At 42.9% G+C, this 23,448-nt stretch overlaps 1 protein-coding gene and 1 pseudogene across 1 annotated transcript; one reads left to right on the top strand and one right to left on the bottom strand.

The window, feature by feature from the left end:
- Window positions 1-3,862: 3,862 nt before the first annotated feature.
- Window positions 3,863-22,758, bottom strand: LOC128046283 (retinitis pigmentosa 9 protein homolog; annotated as a pseudogene).
- LOC128046771 (ras-related protein Rap-2c-like) lies at window positions 14,420-15,110 on the top strand. Its single transcript, XM_052638967.1, has one exon. The coding sequence runs from the start codon at window positions 14,420-14,422 to the stop codon at window positions 15,020-15,022; it is 603 nt and encodes a 200-aa protein (XP_052494927.1). The 3' UTR covers window positions 15,023-15,110.
- Window positions 22,759-23,448: the final 690 nt, after the last annotated feature.

Below are 23,448 nucleotides of genomic sequence, written 5' to 3'. Positions count from 1 at the left end.
CCATCACCATCTCCCAGAGTTCACTCAGACTCGCATCCATCGAGTCAGTGATGCCATCCAGCCATCTCATCCTGGGTCGTCCCCTTCTCCTCCTGCCCCCAATCCCTCCCAGCATCAGAGTCTTTTCCAATGAGTCAACTCTTCGCATGAGGTGGCCAAAGTACTGGAGTTTCAGCTTTAGCATCATTCCTTCCAAAGAAATCCCAGGGCTGATCTCCTTCAGAATGGACTGGTTGGATCTCCTTGCAGTCCAAGGGACTCTCAAGAGTCTTCTCCAGCACCACAGTTCAAAAGCATCAATTCTTCGGCGCTCAGCCTTCTTCACAGTCCAACTCTCACATCCATACATGACTACTGGAAAAACCATAGCCTTGACTAGATGGACCTTAGTCGGCAAAGTAATGTCTCTGCTTTTGAATATACTATCTAGGTTGGTCATAGCTTTCCTTTCAAGGAGTAAGCATCTTTTAATTTCATGGTTGCAGTCACCATTTGCAGTGATTTTGGAGCCCAAAAAAATAAAGTCTGACACTGTTTCCATTGTTTCTCCATCTATTTCCCATGAAGTGATGGGATTGGATGCCATGATTTTCGTTTTCTGAATGTTGAGCTTTAAGCCAACTTTTTCACTCTCCTCTTTCACTTTCATCAAGAGGCTTTTTAGTTCCTCTTCACTTCCTGCCATAGGGTGGTGTCATCTTCATATCTGAGGTTATTGATATTTCTCCTGGCAATCTTGATTCCAGCCTGTGTTTCTTCCAGTCCAGCATTTCTCATGATGTACTCTGCACAGAAGTTAAATAAGCAGGGTGACAATATACAGCCTTGACGTACTCCTTTTCCTATTTGGAACCAGTCTGTTGTTTCATGTCCAGTTCTAACTGTTGCTTCCTGACCTGCATATAGGTTTCTCAAGAGGCAGGTCAGGTGGTCTGGTATTCCCATCTCTTTCAGAATTTTCCACAGTTTATTGTGATCCACACAGTCAAAGGCTTTGGCATAGTCAATAAGGCAGAAATAGATGTTTTTCTGGAACTCTCTTGCTTTTTCCATGATCCAGCAAATGTTGGCAATTTGATCTCTGGTTCCTCTGCCTTTTCTAAAACCAGCTTGAACATCAGGAAGTTCACGGTTCATGTATTGCTGAAGCCTGGCTTGGAGAATTTTGAGCATGAATTTACTAGTGTGTGAGATGAGTGCAATTGTGCGGTAGTTTGAGCATTCTTTGGCCTTGCCTTTCTTTGGAATTGGAATGAAAACTGACCTTTTCCCGTCCTGAGGCCACTGCTGAGTTTTCCAAATTTGCTGGCATATTGAGTGCAACACTTTCACAGCATCATCTTTCAGGATTTGAAATAGCTCTACCAGAATTCCATCACCTCCACTAGCTTTGTTCGTAGTGATGCTTTCTAAGGCTCACTTGACTTCACATTCCAGGATGTCTGGGCTCTAGGTGAGTGATCACACCATCATGATTATCCAGGTCATGAAGATCCTTTTTGTACAGTTCTTCTGTGTATTCTTGCCACCTCTTCTTAATATCTTCTACTTCTGTTAGGTCCATACCATGTCTGTCCTTTATCGAGCCCATCTTTGCATGAAATGTTCCCTTGGTATCTCTAATTTTCTTGAAGAGATCTCTAGTCTTTCCCATTCTGTTGTTTTCCTCTATTTCTTTGCATTGATCGCTGAAGAAGGCTTTCTTATCTCTCCTTGCTATTCTTTGAAACTCTGCATTCGATGCTTATATGTTTCCTTTTCTCCTTTGCTTTTCGCTTCTCTTCTTTTCACAGCTATTTGTAAGGCTTCCCCAGGCAGCCATTTTGCTTGTTTGCATTTCTTTTCCATGGGGATGGTCTCGATCCCTGTCTCCTGTACAATGTCACGAACCTCATTCTATAGTTCATCAGGCACTCTATCTATCAGATCTAGGCCCTTAAATCTATTTCTCACTTCCACTGTATAATCATAAGGGATTTGATTTAGGTCATACCTGAATGGTCTAGCGGTTTTCCCTGCTTTCTTCAATTTCAGTCTGAATTTGGTAATAAGGAGTTCATGATCTGAGCCACAGTCAGCTCCTGGTCTTGTTTTTGTTGACTGTATAGAGTTGCGAATTCACATTTAGAATCAAACCCCTTTCCTGCCAGAGGCGCTCAGAGGACTCAAATGAACTTCGTGCGCACCAGGACCGAGGAACCCCACAAAGACTGAGACAGAACTGTGTTTGAGCATCTCCTGTGGAGGTATGCGTCGGCAGTGGTCTACCGCAGGGACAGAGGCTCTGTGTGTGGGTAGGCATAAGCCCTCTTGGAGGAGGTCGCCATTAACCCCAAGCACAGAGCTGCCAGAACTTACACAGGACTGGGAAATAGACTCTTGGAGGGCACAACAGAAACTTGTGCACCAGGACCCAGGAGAAAGGGGCAGTGACCCCACAGGAGTCTGTCCCAGACTTGCCTGTGGGTGTCTGGAAGTCTCTGGCGAAGGCGTGGCGGTAATGGCCTGCTGCAGGGTTGGGGGCACGGACTGTAGCAGTACATGCATGGGATCTTTTGATGGAGATCACCATTATCTTCATTACCTCCACCATAGTTTGGTCCCAGGTAAATAGCAGGGAGGGAACACAGCTCTACCCATCAATAGAAAATTGGATTAAAGATTTACTGAGCAAGAACCCTGATACTGGGCTTCCCTTGTAGCTCAGTGAATAAAGGATCTGCCTGCAGTGCAGGAGACCCGGGTTCGATCCCTGGGTTGGGAAGATCCCCTGGAGAAGGAAATGGCAACCCACTCCAGTATCCTTGCCTGGAATACCTCATGGACAGAGGAGCCTGGTAGGCTGCAGTCCATGGGGTTGCAAAGAGTCGGACACGACTGAGCGACTAACACACACACACCCTGATGCTGGGAAAGATTGAAGGCAAGAGGAAAAGGGGATGCCAGAGGATAAGATGGTTGGATGGCATCACTGACTCAATGGACATGAGTTTGAGTAAACTCCAGAAGTTGATGATGGACAGGGAGACCTGGCCTGCTGCAGTCCATGGGGTCACAAAGAGTCGGATACGACTGAGTGACTGAACTGAACTGATCCCTTCCCCTGAAAACTCAGCCAAACATGAGAGAGTTTTATGGGCTTCCCTTGTGGCTCAGCTGGTAAAGAATCTGCCTGCAATGTGGGAGACCTGGTTTCGATCCCTGGGTTGGGAATATCCCCTGAAGAAGGAAAAGGCTACCCACTCCAGTATTCTCCCCTGGAGAATTTCATGGACTGTATAGTCCATGGAGTTACAAAGAATCGGACACAACTGAGCGACTTTCACTGTCTTTGTTTCATGAACTCGAGACTTCTGTGTATAGCAAAGAACAACATGTTTTACACTGTTGAGCTGAAAAATAAAAAATCTAAACAATGCAGACAAATGGGTTGGTATGCTAGCATTTGTATTAAAAAAGGGAAAAAAACATTTGCTTGTGATACGTAAGATATTTCTGGATGACTTGATGAAAAATTAGTAAAATTGATAGCCACTGGGAAAGGGAACTAAATAGCTGGGGAAGAAAAGAGGAAAGTTTTTCATGATTAAAACCATATATACCTTATACATATATATATTTCTGATTATACCTCACAGCTAGCACTGATCCGCCAGTCAGTGATTTGAACCCGGGCCACGGTGGTGAAAGCACAGAGTCCTAACCACTGGACTTGCCAGGGCATTCCCCTCATACACCTTCTAAATTTGGACATAAGTATATTATGATGATTTAAAAATAAATGAGTATTTTTAAAATAAATAGTGAGCTTTTATTATCCTCAGCAGCAGAGGGAAATCAAGCCCGAGCTCTACACAGGTAGCTCCCCCCTGGAGGTGGAACCTACGGCAGCACCCGGAGGAGCTCCTCAGAGTCTCCCTTCATCTGGCTGCCCTGCCCGAGGCATTCCTAAGGAGTTGGGACCCACAGGGATCAGCAGGGAGGAGCACAAGGGGAAAACCTCTCCAGCCTGGTCAGGCGTGTCCAGAGCTAGCACCTGGCAACACACTACTCACATCCTCCCTGGAAGGCAGGGGAGAACCCGCACCTGGGCCTCCACAGCCCCTCCCTCTGGGCGTCTCTCCGGTTCCTCTCCGACTCCGTCTTCCTCCACGGGTCCTCTCATCTTTGGCCACAGTGTTTGGTTTTTGAGAAGAGAATGTTGAACAAGGCAGGCTCCATCATTCTGAGTCTGAACTCTCATTCGACTTGGAAGACTTATGCTTTCGTTTTTTTCTCCTTTTTCTTTTCTTGCGTTTCTGTTCTGAGGAACTGGAGCTGCTCCCATCGTCATCTGACGCTGAATCCTCCAGTAATTGTTTTGATTGTTGTATCCTGAACACATAAAATTGATGAAATAACCATATTCAATTCAATGTAAACAATTTTTTTTTAGGTAAAAATGTAAGAGCAGTAGAGAGGATGAAAGCTGTCACAAATAGTCACCTCATTAAAGATAGTCCTGATGTTTACTTTTGCATATTTCCCCGTTCTTGTCTATATCCACGCCTGTTTTACATGACTGTAACCAGTGTACAGGGGCTTCCCTGGTGGTGCAGAGGTTAGAGCGTCTGCCTGCAATGTGGGAGACCTGGGTTCAATCCCTGGGTACAAGCCATTTTGTATTCTCAGGTGAATACTAGGTAATCTCCCTCAACAATTACAATTCAATATCACGAATTTGAAAAAAAAAAAAAAACCCTCTTGTTTTCTCACCCTCTTTATTCATGTCTAATTTTTAACAATAGCTCAGACCCTTAAAGACACTGGAGAAGATAAAACATAAGAAAGAGACTCAATCACATAGTAGAGCTCGATATCACAGTGTGGGCTGCCAACATCAACTGTCTATGACGCGAGTGGGCTTGGCCAACTTTAACCCAAGCAGAACAGGCTGCCTGCGCGTTCCCCACATACTGGTCTTTTCAGGGACCACTCCTGTTCTCCAAACATTTCACAATTAAAATACCATCTTTATTAAACCATTTCTCTAATACTGGAATGGCTGTTTCTAACTTTGTATGATTTCAGACTTTAAGAAGATATTGTTATTACCAGAACAGTCTCACTTTATATCCTTTTTGTGTCTTTTATTCTCTTGTATGATGTCATACATGGGATCTTCATGTGCCTTAAGGGTGAAAAAGGGTTGGATGAAAAAGGGTTAAAGTTGGGTTAGGGTTGCTAGGTTGTTAGTTAATTAAACATTAAACCCCTAGGTTACTAAAAGCCAGTTATTCTTTTTCAATTTGGTTGTTCAAATGTTCTAATCCTTCCTAAGGGGCACCAGCACTGCCAACTCACTGAAGCTGTGAAAAGAATTTCCCAAATAGGAAGATATAGGAAGGCTAACCTGGTGGTCCAGTGGTTAGGACGCTGCACTTTTCACTGTGGAGGCCCTACGGTTAACCCCTGATCAAGGAACAGGATCCTGCAAGCCACACAATGCAGCCAAAAGGAAAAAAATACAGGATTGGGGGCAGGAGGAGAAGGGACGACAGAGGATGAGATGGCTGGATGGCATCACTGACTCGATGGACGAGAGTCTGAGTGAACTCCAGGAGTTGGTGATGGACAGGGAGCCCTGGCGTGCTGTGATTCATGGGATTGCAGAGCCGGACACGACTGAATGACTGAACTGAACTGAACTATAAAGAAATAAACCATAGCAGAATCATGAAATATTATTCAAGGAAGAAATATTGAAGCAATTCTCTTTGTTCTATGTGGATACATGACCATGAAATATTAATAGTATTAAGAAAAACAAGTGAATTATAAAATCACATATAGGGGGACTTCCCTGGTGGTTCAGTGGCTAAGACTCTGCTCTCCCAATGCAGGGGGCCTGGGTTCAGTCCCTGGTCAGGGAACTAGACCCCACATGCCACAACTGGTTCAGCTAAATAATAAATACCAAAAAAAAAAAAAAAAATAAGAATGAAACATTTATAGATATACAAAAATATATAAGTCTCCCAAAGTCTGGAAATACACTGGAAGTATAGATAATTTTAAATGATTTGAATTACTTAAAAATAAGAACACATGTATGGGAAATGTTATGGTATGTGAATTATCTTGTTTTATTTTTTATCTTGTTTTAAAAAAGAATAAACATTTATAATAGAAATTTTAGATACTGTCAGAAAATTGTTTTAAAAAAGTTGATTATTTCATTACCCAGAGATAACAGTAACATTAACATGTGGTGTCTTTTTCTTGTTTTTTTTTCTTGTTCTGGGGGGTTTCTTTTTTTGCCATCCTATGCAGTCTGTGGGATCTTAGTATCACAACCAGGGATTGAACCTGTGCCCACATCAATGAAAGCACCAAGTCCTAACCACGACCACCAGGGAACTCCCTGGTCTCTCTTTTTCAATCATTACTCATAATTTATGAAAAATCATAATCATACTATATAAAATTCTATTACTTTTCATTTACACTTTCATGAACATTTCCCCATGACATAACACATTCTTCTAAGCCACAATTCCTAATGGCTAAATAATGTTACAGTAATTTATGTCGGTATTTAATTTAACTTGATATGTTGGACTATTAGTTGTTTTCCATTTTTCTTTAGTTTTCATTTTTCTAAACATATAAATAATAATGAAAACTATCCTGCTGCTGCTGCTGCAGCTACTAAGTTGCTTCAGTCGTGTCCGACTCTGTGCGACCCCAGAGACGGCAGCCCACCAGGCTCCCCTGTCCCTGGGATTCTCCAGGCAAGAACACTGGAGTGGGTTGCCATTTCCTTCTCCAATGCATGAAAGTGAAAAGTGAAAGTGTCCAACCCTCAGCGACCCCATGGACTGCAGCCTTCCAGGCTCCTCCATCCATGGGATTTTCCAGGCAAGAGTACTGGAGTGGGGTGCCATTGCCTTCTCCGGAAAACTATCCTATACACACGTAAATAGTTGTGTATATTCTAATGTTCTCTTATACTCTTAAGGTAAATTCTTATAAGTAGGATTTCTGAATCAAAATGAGTATCCTTAAAGTTTCTGGGATTTATTGCCAAACTATGTTCTATGGTATCTGTAAAAATTCTCAGTCCACTACAAGTGGAATGATTGATGTCAAAATAAGTTATATCAGATTATTAAAATGAAAACACAGCATCTTAAATGTCATAAAAACCGGAGAATGTCTGTTGACTCCAGTCTGATTTACGCTGACAACCTCAGTACAGCCTGACAGCTGCATATTTTACTTGATAGAAGCAGTTACTGAATTTACACCCCTGGGAAGTGACTGTTAAAATAATATGAGGAAATGATAGATTTATTTTACTGTCAAGTAAAGAGTATATACAATTTATATATACATTTCTAGCTTATAGTTTAAAGATATAATCTTTAGGTAAAGCCTGGAAAACTAAAACCCTATTTTAGCTATGAAACATGTTTTTGTTTAATACAATAACTTTAAAAAAGTGATTGAATAAATAACAATGTCTGCTTCAGAAAAAGAATTACTATTCCCAGGTATAAGCAAATAACACTTTAATGAGAAGTTAATTTTTTTTAAAGAATCTGTCTCACAAATGTACAGGCATAATACCTCGTTCTTTATTGTACTTGGCAGATACTGCGTTTTTTTTAATCGAAGGTTTGTGGCAACTCTGTGTCGAGCAAGTCAGTCAGCATCCTGTTTCCAAGAGTACTTGCTTACTGCATGTCACAGTGTCACATTATGGTAATTCTCACAATATTTCAAATTTTTAAATTATTGTTACATTTGTTAGGGTGATCTGCAATCAGTGATCTTTGAAGTTAGTACTGTAGCCTTCTGAAGGCACAGATGATGGTTAACAATTTTTAGCAAGAAAGTATTTTAAATTGTTATGTACTTTGTTTTTTAGACAGAATGCTGTTGCATACTTAACCAACTACAGTATAGTGTAAACATGACTTTTATATGTATTGAGAAATAAAAAAATTTGTCATTCACTATATTGTGATATTCATTTCTAGATATTGCTAGAACCAAACCTGCCTTATCTCCGAGGTATGACTGTGACTTAACACAAATGTGGTTAACACCAGACACTTTGACTGAATGGCTCTGGGAATGTATTTTGTGTGAATTTCCAGTTTACTGATTACAGCCTAATTCACTGATATTCACTGTCTCTGATATATGTAAATTGATATGCTGGGGCTCTACTTACTACTCTGAACTATTCTAACTTTTGGTTGCCTTTGATAAAAAAAAAAAGGGCATTCTTTGTCCCCTGTTCAGTGACTATACCGTTTACAGCACCAGCCTGAAAGCAAAAAAATAAAAGGAAATATTTCTGTAAGATAACACAGTTTCCTTTAAAGAAGACAAAGAATTGGTAGATCATATCAAAGTTTTTCTTCATTAAACTCCGATTCTAAAAACAAATGCAATCAATGAATGAACCATGTAAGATCCTAAAAAACAAAGGAAAACTTGCGATTGGGTTATGTCCCAATAAACCCATTGTATGTTGAAAATATCGTAGGTCAAAAATGCACTTTAATGCACATAACCTACTGAATATCATAGCTTAGCCTAGCTTAAATGCACTCATAACACCTATTGATACATTAGCCTGCAGTTGGGCAAAATCATCTAACACGAGGGCCTCCCCAGTGGCTCAGCAGTAAAGAATCTGCCTGCAATGCAGGAGCTACAAGAGACACAAGTTCAATCCCTGGGTCAGGAAGATCCCCTGGAGAAGGGCATGACAACCCACTCCAGTATTCTTGCCTGGAGAACCCCACAGACAGAGGAGCCTGGTGGGCTACAGTCCATGGGGTTGAAAAGAGTCGGACACGACCAAAGCGACTTAGCAATGGCAATCTAACACAAAGCCTATTTTATTGAATAAAAAGCCTATTTTATAACAAAGTGTTGAATTTCTCATGTAATTTATAAATGGATGTATGAATTCATTTACATATAATATATCCAAAAAAGCCAAATTGATAAAAACAGTAGATTAATGGCTATCTGGGGCTGAAATGGTGATTAACGGGAAAGAGTCCTGAGGGATCTTAATGGGAGGATAAAATTTTCTAAAACTTATTTATGGCAATAAACAAATATACTCAGTAGTTAACTAAAAAAAAAATCACTGTTTAAAATGGGTGAACTTCATAATATCTATATTAAACGGCAATAAAGCATTTCAAAAGGCCACAAACCCAAACATACAGAGAAAAACTTGTAAGAGTCAAATGCAAAAAAATTTTGTATATCACAACGCAGTAAACACTAAAATGAACAGACACCAGAAAATTCACTTCTAAGGCACCAGAGGGGAGAACTGAGAATCAACTCAATTTTTCTTTGCAGAACCGCCAAAGAGCTCAGGAATTGAGCTTTGAGCACCAGATACTGTTGAATGTGAGGGTAAAGGAGGAGCTGAAATAATGAGGACTGATTAAAAGTCCAAGGGTAACTCTTACTAGCCCTGGTAGAAGTTATTGTCTGAAAAAGGTAAATCATAGGATCTCTGGCAAAAGGACATCAGATACACGTGAAGGTAAGGTGCGACAGTAAATATAGAAGATTATGGGAACACATAAAAAAAGCAGACGGCAAGATTTCCCAGCCTTTTTGCTCCAGTTAGATTCCACAACACTAGCAGCTTGGCCTTCACCCTCCATGGAGGAGCCGCCTTCTCTGGGAAAATACAACCCAGCCCTAGAAGGAAAACCTACAGGTCCTGACCTCATAAGTTCTCAGTTGGACAGACTAGAAAGATCACCCTCCAGTGAAACTCAACAAGCCCTACTCACACACTTAGAACTTCCAACAACTTTTTATCTCCCAGTGATGAGCAAGAATAACTGTGATTGCCAGTCTTCAAGATGGACACCAAAATCCCTAAAAAACATGCCCTCAGGTATTCCCTGCAATGCTGAATAATGCTAATTGTTGTAACCTAGGTACTGGGAAAGGATGGTGTGTGAATGGAGGCAAAGAAACATGAACTGCTATTTTAATTGTGTGCATGAAGAATCTCTGTATAAACAAATGTCTTTAAAGGCAGCAGTACCCCATTTTCAAATACCTTCTTATGCTGGTATGTGGATGGTGTGCACCCAGCTCCATCTGGTCCAGTCCCACCCTGTGTGGCCCACAGCTCCTCTCAGGTCACCTGGAGAAAACCTTGATACTACTGATGAGGAGGATTGGCTGAGGCAAGACCTAAGTAAGGGACCACCCCCCCGCAATGCATCTCTTGTTCCCCATGGCATTTCTACATGGAATATCCTTTCTGTTACAGGAATATTACTGAAGCATAGACTCTGCAAGCAGCTACAGTCCTGTGGAAGATCACTGCCCTTGCAGCCAGAAGCCCTGGAGTCAAGGCGCTGCTCTGCCACTTACCCTAGACACTGACTAACACATGCAAGGGGGCTTCCTCATCTATCGCCTAGAGATCATGCCCTGACTTCAACAGCATGGTGTGAAGGAGTGAACTCGTTTGTAAACAGTGGTCTATAACTTGCGTGAACCGAGTCTGTTACTTGAAACCCTTCCACACTCAAACTGCATGACTTTGACTTCTTTCCCGAGTGGCATCCAAAGTCCTTTGGTTGGTGCGTGGGCCAGAAATTCCCTGGCATGTTCATTGCCTGGGACATCTGGTATACAGTCTTCTGGCTTAGTCTCATCTTCCTGAAAAAGGAAACAGTGTGTAAGCTCTATGGCAAAAAAAAGCGCCAGAGCTCTCCTCCCACCTGCTTGAGAACACAGCACTGCCTGGCTTGCTCATGGGCTGGAGACCCCTATGTCATCACGTTATCCTCTGAAGAGCTAGAAAGACAGAGTATAACTGAGAAAGAAAATGGAAGTAACTATTCCAGAAGAGCTGCTGCTGCTGCTGCTGCTAAGTCGCTTCAGTCGTGTCCCACTCTGTGCGACCCCATAGACGGCAGCCCACCAGGCTCCCCTGTCCCTGGGATTCTCCAGCAAGAACACTGGAGTGGGCTAGCCTACCACAAAAACAAAGTAGCTGTTCTTAGAGAAAAGTCACTGGTGTTTACACAGGGATGATCTGTGAGCTCCAAATTCTAATTCCAGATCACAAAAATTAGATTCTAAGATCACAAAAAATTTTCTGCTAACTTAGAAACTTTGTGGAATGAAGCAGAAGACAGAATTAAACAAATAAGGTTTTCTGGAACAATAAAAATAATGTATCAGAGTAAAATAGATTATTAGACCTTGAAGACCACTGTCATGTTTTATAATCTCATACATACTGTATTTGTGAGATGCATTTTCACCACCAAATAACTGCACTGTATAATTAAGGTGCTGTTTTTTTACATTATGATTTTTTTCATGTTTCCATGAATATTAAATTTATAATAGAAGAATGTTTTCTAAAAAATGTCTTTTTAAGTTAAAAGTTACCAAACAGAAAAGGTTACTTTGGCCTTAAGTCCTCTAAGTCTCATTCCCAGAGAAACACACTGACACTGTGGCCGGGGTGCTGGAGGAGGGACTCTGCACCAGGCGGGGCTGGACTGGATGGATTCACATGTCCTCAGAGTCCACTGTTCTCTGAACTGATGACAGTCAAGAAAGCAGCAGTGGAGCATCAGAGAAGGAATATGGGGCAGCAGAGCTTTAAGAAGATGCAGTCGCAAGGGAGACAGAAAGAAGGGGAGCGAGTGCTGAGGACACCCAGGGGGCCTGCAGTGGTGTCTTAGGGACAGACACGAGGCAGATTAAACTTCTGCAAAGGCACAGACTATGACAAGCCCAAAGTGCACGAACTGACTGCCATCTGCAGAGAAGAGACAGGACTACCGTAAAGGAGCTTCAAACCTTAAGCAGCTATTTTTCATAACAAGTGACTGAGTCTGAGCTCTGGTCAAATCTGTCTCAGAGGAAAACCAAAAATACAAACTTTACACTGACCTTGATAAACTCAGGAGGAGGTTCTTCATAACTAGAAGGAAAAAAAAAAAACAACACAAAACACTGATCATCAACCATGTTTATAGGAACATAACACATTTCAATCAGCAAAAAGTAACTATAGGCCAAAATAAAAAGGTGTTGTTGTTGTTGTTTTTTCAGTAAAAACTGAAAACATTATAACTAAAACAGTTAATAAAATATGCCCAGCAGTCAGAAGTCCCAAATAAATAAACTGATGCTATACCACATCCTACTGGGTTGTAGAACTTAAATTCACTGAAATAATAACTTGGTGTCTTGGCATGATTTTATTTTTGAAAGAATCAAGAGATTGCAGGGAAAATGTGATGTAAAAAGAGCTTTGAGTTAATTATGGTTCCAATCTGTCATTCCACTTGTGGGTGATTTGTGTGTGTGTGTGAAGTCGCTCAGTCGTGTCCGACTCTCTGCGACCCTGTGGACTGTAGCCCGCCAGGCCCCTCTGTCCATGGGATTCTCCATGGACAGAGTGGGTGATTTACCTATCATAATTTTCAACTTCCATGACACTGAGAGGGTCATGGGGATGGGGACTGTGCAGTGGGGAGGGAGCGAAGCCAGAGGGAAGGACCTGTTGTAGCAGAAGGAGGTGGGGTTGACCTGTCCCAGAGGCTCCTCCTCCCACTCCCCACCCACCAGCTTCAGATTCAAGATCCTCCCTGAAAGGAACTCCTGGCCTTCCAGTGGGCTGAGTGGGCTATGGGGATACTGTCTGCTGCTCAGCAGCCTGACTGCCCTCTGACCTCTCAGGACTCAGGTCTCCTGCTCAGTGCCTGGATTATAGGTGACACTCAGTGAAGAGCTACTGCTAGAGAAGCAGGCAACTGTGTGCAAATGTAGTTTCCCTTCCACCAGCACAGCTCTCAGACCCCAGGGTCCTGAGAAGGCAAATCATGCCCGTGCTCCCAACTCATTTCCACTTGTCATTGCCCTGCTGAAACTTCCAGAAAAGGCTTCTGGATGCCAAATCTAGAAAAGTAGCACCAAATGCTCATGTTCATTTTTAAGTACTGACACACTACCTACTCCCTATTAAACACACTGTGTGGGTGTTTGGGTTTAATTGTGAATGCCCAAGGGACCAAAAACAAAAATGAGAATGAAAACAAAGAAACAGGACAACAGAACATGCCAGGTCTGTTCAGTGCTTCTGTAAGAAACATCCAACTGAGGACATCTGGACACTGTGGCTGGTTTAAAATTGTGTCTTGACTCCAGAAACTTGGAAACACACATGGGAGCTTTACCACTGATGCACCCAGATGGTGAGAGCCAGGATGACTAATTTTCCACATTTTCTATAATGAAGATGTGTTACTTTATGACCAGGGGGAAAATGTTCAAAATGTGAACTAGATATCCATATGGGACAGTCTCCATAAGTTTAAATTTTTATAAAAGGGGAGTGAAGAGCAAACCATTACATTTGGAGTGATTTTATTTTTTTTCTTTTTTGGCCACACTAGGCAGCTTGTGGGATCTTAGTTCTCCAACCAGTGATCAAACCCAGGGTCCCGGTAGTAAGATCCCTGAGTCGTAACTACTGGACTGCCAGGGAATTCCCTTGGTATTTGTGTGTATGGGCAAAAGGAGTCATCATGTGGCCATCACACACCCACCTTTGTTATACATACAGACTGTCTCTGGAAGGATATCTAAAAAACTGGCTTGTCTCTAAGGAGGGGAACTAAGGATCATATAAATGGGAGAGTCTTTATTATTCATTCTATTTGCATTTGCATGCACAGGTATTAACTTGCAAAATGCTTTCTAATTACAACAGAAAAGCAAAATCAGTGGTATCTTGATTACAGCCATGTTGGTGTAAGCCCAGGTTAATATATTTCTGAAAGAAAACTGAAGGTAACAGGGACTAAGAAAAATGGAGCCTGAAATATGCTTTATATAGATAGAGGAAGCTCTGCCCCTGAAGACTACATAGCAAACAGCCAGGCATGAGGAGACTTAGCTTTTTATGTGTGGGACACTGCTTTTCCAAAGTAAATGCTTGAAATATTTTCTAACAGAAAGTGGGGAGATGATAACAGTTCATCAGCATCCATTCATTAGAAACATTAATGCTATGCCTTATGCATAGAGACCAAAAGGAGACTGCTGGTACCAGCATAAATCAACTGATCCAGGAATACATCCTTTGAGCCACAAGAGTTATACAAACAACAACATATGGCCAACAAACTGAAATCCAAATTACTGAAAAAATATGTAACTATTGATGCCAAAATGAAAAGGAGTGTGAAGGGACTAGACATTTTGAAATCTATTATTAGCAATGGCTTCCCTAAAAAGTCCATTTTACAACTGTTTTCATAAGTTTAAAGGAACGCGGTTGATGGTTTTTCCTCAGGCTAAACAATTCATTAATTTAACATATTAAAACAAGAGAGGCGCTTCGGCCATGGCGAGCCTGGGGCTGAGACCGGCCAAGGGGTACCGGGTGGTGCTGCTGGGCAGCGTGGCGGTGGGCAAGACGGCGCTCGCCACGCAGTTCGCCTGCGGCAGCTTCCCCGAGCAGTGCGAGCCATCGGTGGAGGAGCTCTTCAGCAAGGTGATCGAGGTGAACGCGGCGCCCGCCCTCCTGGAGATCGTGGACACGGTGGGCGCCGATCACCTGGTCACCCTCAAGGACCTGTACATCAAGAACAGCGACGGCTTCGTGGTGCTCTACAGCGTGTGCAGCGAGGCCTCGTTCGAGGCGGTGCGGCCGCTGCGCGAGCGCATGGGCCGGCTGCGGGGGCCCAAGGCCGTGCGGCTGGTGCTCGTAGGCACCAAGGCCGACCTGGACGCCCAGCGCCAGGTGCTGACGTCTCAGGGCCGCGCGCTGGCCCGCGAGTGGCGGTGCCCGTTCCTGGAGGTCACGGCCAAGAGCAAACTGATGGTGGACCAGGTGTTCACGCAGGTGGTGCGCGAGATGGAGGCCCTGGCCCCGCCCGAGGAAGTGGTTCCCGCGGTCCCCACCAACGCGCAGGAGACGTGGCCGTCCGAAAGATTCATCGGCTGACGCGCGGCGGTTCCTCTTGCCTGTATTCGTCGCTTTTCGTGATTTCTGAAGCTCCCTTTGCTCCTCTGCGTTTTTAAAGAAAGTTATTCCGCTGTAAACAAGTGGTTACTTCTATATATTGACTCAAATCCGTGCCTCAGACTGTCCACAGAGCTTCTTAAATATTTGTCGAGAACTTTGCAGCTGTGTTTACTTCTGACAGTGTTGGAGGAGAAACCAAAAATCAGTTTTTTACTTCCTGTATGAAGAAAGCCTACCCTTTTCTTCAGTGGAATTTGTTACAGGATTTTTTTTTTGGTCATAATTAATACCTTCCAGTGTCATCTGACGTTTGATATTGATTGAGGAACATGAACTGATGTTTCAGCTTTCCATTCCATGAGGCTCTGATGTGTTTCCCTGTCATTTACAGCCTTGAACTGCAGTAGTATTTTCCTCTCTGCGTACTTCTAAATATAGTTATGACATACGTAGCCATGGTTTGAAAGGGATACTGTATACTCTGGGAGGGGAAAAATCAACTGTGTGCTCTGGCAGAGATAGCTCTGCCTTCAGTTTTGTAATTGACATCTAGTCGATTTCTGCATCTGTCCATCTGTCGATTAAGTGAAAATAAAATGACTTTAGAAGTCAAAAATAAAATAAAATAAAACAAGAGAAGCAAGGTAAAGTGTAAGAAAATGGCCAGTGGAGATTGAGGAGGGTACATCAGGGACAAAGGATTTCAATTCAATTTCTGAAAAAACAAATTGTGGGGCCTGCCATTTAATAAAATTGCAGACTGAACAACATGCTTAATTTTTTTTTTGTTATAACAACAATAAACAAATTTAAAAGGTAGAAAGCTACAAAGGAATCTTCAGCAGAGACAACATCAGAGGACGATTTCAACGAATCTGGGCAAGTGGAAGGAAGAAAGAACTGATTTCTGTCTGCGTAGGAAGTTAGTCTTCAGGAGATGGGGTTAGGGAATGTGGACATGGAGTGGCTGAAGCCATCAGTTTTTTCCTCCTTCCTTATATCCAGGAAACTGCCCACCCAACCTGTGAAGGTGACTGCAGATTAGTGCCCTCTGAGCATAGCTGAGGATGGGGGTGATAGTGAGTGTGGGCTGAACATCAATGCTGAATGAAAGTTTGTATGAACTCGAGACACTCAGCCTTCTCCTTTCCAACCCACCCAGAAAGCTTGCATCTAAGCATAGATCCCCAGACTGAAGGGTCTTCTCTAGAGAAGCTGAAGAGCCCTAAAAAAAAATCTTTACCCATAGCCTGATCTTCCTCTAGTGAGACTACACAGTCAATGAACAAGCACCTTCCCTCTCTGTCTCATACATGGATGCTTGTCAAAGGGTGTTACAGGGCCTCACTCTTAAATATGAGTAGACACCCAGATATCCAGGCATTAGGGGGGAAAACTCTAAATGGAAGACAGATCAAAAGAAAAGGCAAATACAAAGGCAATGGAAGGAGCAGAAAATAAAGAAAAATTAATGAGTATCCTCGAAGAAGAAACAAGAAAGGATGTTATGGACAAATAATGCTCAGAATGAGAAAAAGTTCTTGAATTGAGAAATACGAGAGCAGAATTTTTAAAACATGTGCAATAGAAGAAACAGAAGATAAATCTACAAAATAGATTGAAGAGTCAAAAGGATAAACAACTGGAAATAAAAGATAATTACAGGATCGACAGAAATCCAACAGAAAGAAAAAGAAAAGGAGAAAAAAAAATCAAAACACAGTATACTTATTTAATATACCCATGAAATGTCAAAAGATGAAAAGAAACTTGTAAAAAAGACACACATCATAAGCTTCAGAATGGCAAAAATAAATGGAAGTAAAGTTGCCAAAGCTTTAAGAGTAAAAAGGCTGAGCACGTAACCTATAAAAGAAAGGGAATCACAGTGCCATCAGACTCCTTAGCAATTCTGAAAAGTACATGCCACCTTCAAAACTGAGTGAAAATAATTTTTGTCCTAGAGTTCTATACCTCACCAAATTATGAAGTTTAAAGACAGAATAAAGACATTGTCAGATATGCAAGGCGTCAAAAAATTTACCTCCAATACACTCTTTCATGGGAAGTTACAGAATGTGCTTCAGCAAAATATGGGAGTAAAGACAGAAGGAGGAACAGATGCAATCCAGGAATGGGATAAAAGACAGGATATTGGTGAAAGAAGTTCCAGGATAATGGTTGCACTCCAGGTCTAGAAAGTAACGAAGGATTACTGGAGGATAAAAGATGAAAGATCCAAGTGAAAAATAAAATAATTGATTATCTAGATAAGAATACATGGGGAAAGTATTTTCAGCTTTTGAAGCCTCAGGGGAAAAAATAGCACTTGATAATAGTATAGGAAGTCGCTCAGTCATGCCCAACTCTTTGTGACCCCAGGGACTGTAGTCTACCAGGCTCCTCATCCGTCCATGGGATTTTCCAGACAAGAGTACTGGAGTGGGTTGCCATTTCCTTCTCCAGGGGTATCTTCCCGACCCAGAGATCAAACCCTGGTCTTTTGCATTGTAGGCAGACGCTTTTACCATCTGAGCCACAGGGAAGTCCCTGGTGTGAAAAGAAGAGAATCAAAAAGCAAAGGAGAAAAGGAAAGATAGACCCATTTGAATGCAGAGTTCCAAAGAACAGCAAGGAGAGATAAGAAAGCCTTCCTCAGTGATCAATGCAAAGAAATAGAGGAAAACAGTACAATGGGAAAGACTAGAGATCTCATCAAGAAAATTAGAGATACCAAGGGAACATTTCATGCAAAGATGGGCTCAATAAAGGACAGAAATGGTATGGACCTAACAGAAGCAGAAGATATTAGAAGAGGTGGCAAGAATACACAGAAGAACTGTGCAAAAAAGATCTTCACGACTCAGATAATCATGATGGTGTGATCACTCACCTAGAGCCAGACGTCCTGGAATGTGAAGTCAAGTGGGTCTTAGGAAGCATCACTACGAACAAAGCTAGTGGAGGTGATGGAATTCCAGTTGAGCTATTTCAAATCCTAAAAGATGATGCTGTGAAAGTGTTGCACTCAATATGCCAGCAAATTTGGAAAACTCAGCAGTGGCCACAGGACTGGAAAAGGGCAGTTTTCATTCCAATCCCAAAGAAAGGCAATGCCAAAGAATGCTCAAACCACCACACAATTGCACTCATCTCACATGCTAGTAAAGTAATGCTCAAAATTCTCCAGGCCAGGCTTCAACAATATGTGAACCGTGAACTTCCAGATATTCAAGCTAGTTTTTAAAAAGGCAGAGGAATCAGAGATCAAATTGCCAACATCTGCTGGATCATTGAAAAAGCAAGAGAGTTCCAGAAAAAGATCTATTTCTGCCTTACTGACTATGCCAAAGCCTTTGTGTGGATCACAATAAACTCTGGAAAATTCTTCAAGAGATGGGAATACCAGATCACCTGACCTGCCTCTTGAGAAATCTGTACACAGGTCAGGAAACAATAGTTAGAACTGGACATGGAACAACAGACTGGTTCCAAATAGGAAAAGGAGTACATCAAGGCTGTATATTGTTACTATGCTTATTTAACTTATGTACAGAGTATATCATGAGAAACACTGGGCACAAGCTGGAATCAAGATTGCCGGGAGAAATATCAATAATCTCAGATATGCAGATGACACCACCCTTACGGCAGAAAGTGAAGAAGAACTAAAGAGCCTCTTGATAAAAGTGAAAGAGGAGAACGAAAAAGTTGGCTTAAAGCTCAACATTCAGAAACCTAAGATCATGGCATCTGGTCCCATACTTCATGGCAAATAGATGGAGAAACAGTGGAAATAGTGGCAGACTTTATTTTTCTGGGCTCCAAAATCACTGCAGATGGTGACTGCAGCCGTGAAATTAAGAGACACTTGCTCCTTATGACCAACCTAGACAGCATATAAAAAGCAGAGACATTATTTTGCCAACAAAGGTCTGTCTAGTCAAAGCTATGGTTTTTCCAATAGTCATGTATGGATGTGAGAGTTGGACTATATAAAGAAAGCTGAGTGTTGAATTGATGCTTTTGAACTGTGGTATTGGAGAAGACTCTTGAGAGTCCCTTGGACTGCAAGGAGATCCAACCAGTCCATCCTAAAGGAAATCAGTCCTGAATATTCATTGGAAGGACTGATGTTGAAGCTGAAACTCCAATACTTTGGCCACCTGATGCAAAGAGCTGACTCATTTGAAAAGACCCTGATGCTGGGAAAGATTGAAGGCAGGAGGAGAAGGGGACGACAAAGGATGAGATGGTTGGATGGCATCCCCAACTCAATGGACATAAGTTTGAGTAAACTCCGGGAGTTGGTGATGGACAGGGAGGCCTGGCGTGTTGCAGTCCATGGGGTTGCAAAGAGTCGGAAACGACTGAGCAACTGAACTGAACTGAACTGAATAGTATATGAAGCAAATGAAAAATTGAGGCTATTACTATTCAAAAGACAACAGTTATACTAGAAAACAAGAAAATCATACCGTTTGATTCAAAAACAAGCAACACTGCGTAATTATAACAATGTTAGTACTCACATTGGTTAGGGAAGTTATTACATCATAATGGAGCTCAATCGGAAGGATGGAAACAGAAAGGGCAAATAGGAGAACTAAATCTTTACAAGAAGTTAATAGATAATGTCTAAGAGTGTTGAATCAACAAAAAGCAGTATAAGCATACAATTTAGAAATGTGCAGTTAAATCCAAGAAGTGAAACCTAAAATCGATTGCATATGGAAGTCTTGGCCCTGTTAGGAGAGAACTGGGGGTAGAGGGTTGTACAGGGAACTATGGGGGCGAATGAGGAGTGTGGCAACCCACCACTATTTTTTTGTACGATTTTTAGTAAATACTATTAATATTTGAGTTTTTAAGCTACATACAAGTATTACTCTGATATAAATTAAACTTTATGAAAATCAAACACAACTCTGAACTAGAAAAAGCAAACATGTTCATAGCCTAGCCAGTTTTAAACCTGTGAAACTGGAAAAATTGCATTGGTCTGAGAATTGAGTACACCTCAATTCTGCTGTAGCTTTGTTGGCTAAACAGGTCAGTGACTTAATCACTGAGCCTCCATTTTCTCACCTATAAAATGCTATCATCTTTCTCCTGTCTGTGAAAAAGTTCTGTGAGCTTCAAAATAAACATATAGAGTATTAATCACCATCTGGCATCTTATAGTTAAAGATACTGAGCGCTGAGTGGGCCTCAGTCCTGCCTGAGTCCAGGGTGTCTAGAAGGAGCCAGGACTGTGGCTGCTAGCAATGCAGCTCCTGTATCCACGACCATTGCTCACTGAGGCGAAATTCAGCTCAAGAGCCACACTGAAAAGTACAAGTCAGGCTTCAAGGAACCAAGCATTTTGTATCAAAGCTCCCAGAGGTGAAGGAGAAGGATTAACCCTTTGAGGACCTTTCCTGACATGTCTGTCTTAGCAATCATGAGAAAGCAGGCAATGAGAAGTGCCTGAAACAATTCAAATAACTAACTGAAAATCAAACTTAGGAAAGTTAGACTTCTAAAGCTGATTACAGGATGACAGAAACACAGAAAAGAACCGAAAGGGTCGTTAATCCAACTTTCCACCTGATGTCTATTTAAATCTCCTTTACAACCCACCCTTCTCTCAGTGGTCGTCTGGACTCTCCTCCAATCCTCGGGAGCTGGGGGAGCACACTGCCTCTTAAGTCAGGCTGACACGGGTCCTAATTCTCCTTGAGCTGGAACTGGCCTCCTAGTAGCTTTCATCCTTATCCCTGGTGAAAAATCCTAAGGACCAGAGAGACCAAGTCTACGCTCTCTCCTACCTGACAGCTCCTCCCGAGTAGTTAGGAGCCAGGCCCTCACCCCACTTTACTTCTTTTCGTCACGGCACGAACTGTAACGGGAGTGGGCTTTCTCTTCCCTTATTAACAGCAGAAGATGGAAAGGATGGGGATTTTAACCCGTTCACAGCGCGCCCCCTTACCTGAGAGCGGGAAGGACCAGGGCGCTCAGCTGCACTTCTGGATTCAGTCCTGACCAAGCACCGCCGCTTTCTGCCGGGGAAGCGCCCGCCGCCGCAGCTCGAGTCCGCGGACGAGGCTCGGGGGAGGAGCCTCCCTCCCTCCAGCCAGCCGCTGGGAGTCTAGGGTCCCGCCGCCCGGGATCAAAACCGGCTTCGTGGGGCCGCGAAGACAGCACTTCCTGCCTGCCGCGTCCGCCGGGCCCCGCAGCAACCCCTCCTCCCGCCGCCCCACGCCCGATTTCATCGCCGAGGCCACCGGTCCCCCGCCTCCTCCGGCAGCTCAGCCGGACGGACTGCCTCCGGGCGGCGCAGCCGTAAGTCCGCACTCGGAGCGCCAAAACCCTGCGGTGGGGTCAGCGGGTGCCGCAAGCCGGAGCGCGCCCCCTGCGAAGGCCGGTAGCCCCGGAGCCTAGGATGCTGCGGGGGGAGCTTGAACTCCCACTTGGTTCTCTGAAAGTATTTCTCCTGAAGCCTTCAGGGATGTCAGCCGTCAGTAGCATTGAAGCCACCATGCTAAGAAAAAGCCCAAACTAACAAGCGGGAAAGATCGAAGGCAGGAGAAGGGGACGACAGAGGATCAGATGGTTGGATGGCATCACCGACTCGATGCACAAGAGTTTGAGTAGGCTCCGGGAGTTGGTGATGGCCAGGGAAGCCTGGCGTCCGGTAGTCCATGGGGTCGCAAAACGTCGGATACGACTGAGCGACTGAACTGAACTGAACAACTGGGGAGAGATCACGTAAAGAGGCCCTAAGACTCCATAAAAAATGAGATGTCAGGTCAGAGCCCACTGCCTAACCACACTCTACCCCTAGTGAGAGGACTCCTTGGTGCATGCCAGAGATAAAGTGGCTCACAGCAACCAAGCTAGACCAGAACTGTTTTCCCCATCTTGGGGAGGCTTTGTGGCAGACCAGTTATGTGCCTAAAGTAAAAGAAAAGAAAATGGAAGAAGGAAAAAAGAAAAAGAAAAGACAACAAACAGTATTTAAACACAACAGGTGACCTTATCGCATGCAAGCAAATAATCTGAAAACTTTAGTATATACTTCTATGCAGAAAGCAATTGTGTTGGATTTTTCTCACTTGCAATTGATAAAAGTCAATTCAAAGTCAGTTTGCCTAACACAGTGGTTTGATCTCTCAGCAAGAAGACCTGGGGATTGATAATTACATTTTAGCAAATATTAGTAAAAATTCTTTTGAAGACAACAGTGGACCAAAATCCAAATCGAATTGTTCTTTTTTTTTTCTGCAGTACCTCCCCACATGTGGGATCTTAATTCCTTGACCAGGGATGGAAACTGTGCCCCCTGCACTGGAAACTCTTGAGTCTTGACCATCTGACTGCCAGGGAAGTCCCCAAATGAAACTGTTCTAAGAAAATAAAATTCAGGAATTTATTGACTTACATATGTGAAATGTCATAGTTTAGAAGTTCAGGAATGGCTGGATCTAGGTGCTAAAATGTTATAGTTGGCAAGTTCTCTCTCAGCTTTACTTTCCTTTGTATTGCTTCGTTCTTTGCAGTTTCTCCCATGTGGGGAAAAAGATGGCCACTGGAAGCCAAAGATGGCCAACAAATTAGCAGTCCTAGATGGAAGAAACTTTCCCTTTCTCAGTTTCAGTAAGAATTCCATGTATTATACTCATTGCCTTAGCAATTCTTTATTACCCAGGGCCATCTCTCACATTCAGCCCCATTTTCTGATTGTGATAAACTCAGTATAATAGCATCTAGTAAGCAATGAAAGAAACGGGAATTCTTACCCTGGTGGTTATGATTCTGAATCATTATTATTACCTATCATCCTTTGTTTATGCTTATAGCATCTGGAGGGGTGTGCAGGTACAGTTCATTTCCAGAAATAGAGAGTAAAGTGATTACTACCCAACCGTGAATATACATGGAGTCATCCTTCAGTTTGTACCAGGGCACCTTGCCCAGTGAGTGAGAGATGCTTTCTTTGTCGTCTCTCCCTATTCTAGCCTCAGCTTCAGGCTTTTCTACCCCTCTGCTTCATCCTAAGATAGCAGATCCACCCTCAAGTCCAACAAGAGGGTCTTGGTGTTGGTCTAATTGTAGAGGGGTGTCTGTATCTAGTCCTGACTGTGTTACTGGATAGGTTTGAAGCCTTTTTTCCCCCTTGATGTTTATTTATTTCTGGCTGTGCTGGGTCTTTGCTGGTGCTTGGACTTTTCTCTAGTTGTGGCGAGCGGGGGCTACTCTCTTGTGGTGCACGAGCTGCTCACTGTGGTGGCTTCTCTTGCAGAGCACGGGCTCTAGGGTGATCAGGCTTCAGTAGTTGCAGCACGTGGGCTCAGTAGTTATGGTGCATTGGCTTTAGATGCCCCACTCCATACAGAATCTTCCCAGATCAGGGATCGAACCTG

This window comes from Budorcas taxicolor, chromosome 4 (assembly GCF_023091745.1).
Source record: "Budorcas taxicolor isolate Tak-1 chromosome 4, Takin1.1, whole genome shotgun sequence".
NCBI classification, from domain to species: Eukaryota; Metazoa; Chordata; class Mammalia; order Artiodactyla; family Bovidae; genus Budorcas; species Budorcas taxicolor.
Note: the sequence above shows the minus strand (reverse complement) of the source record. Positions and strands in the feature narration are given on the sequence as shown.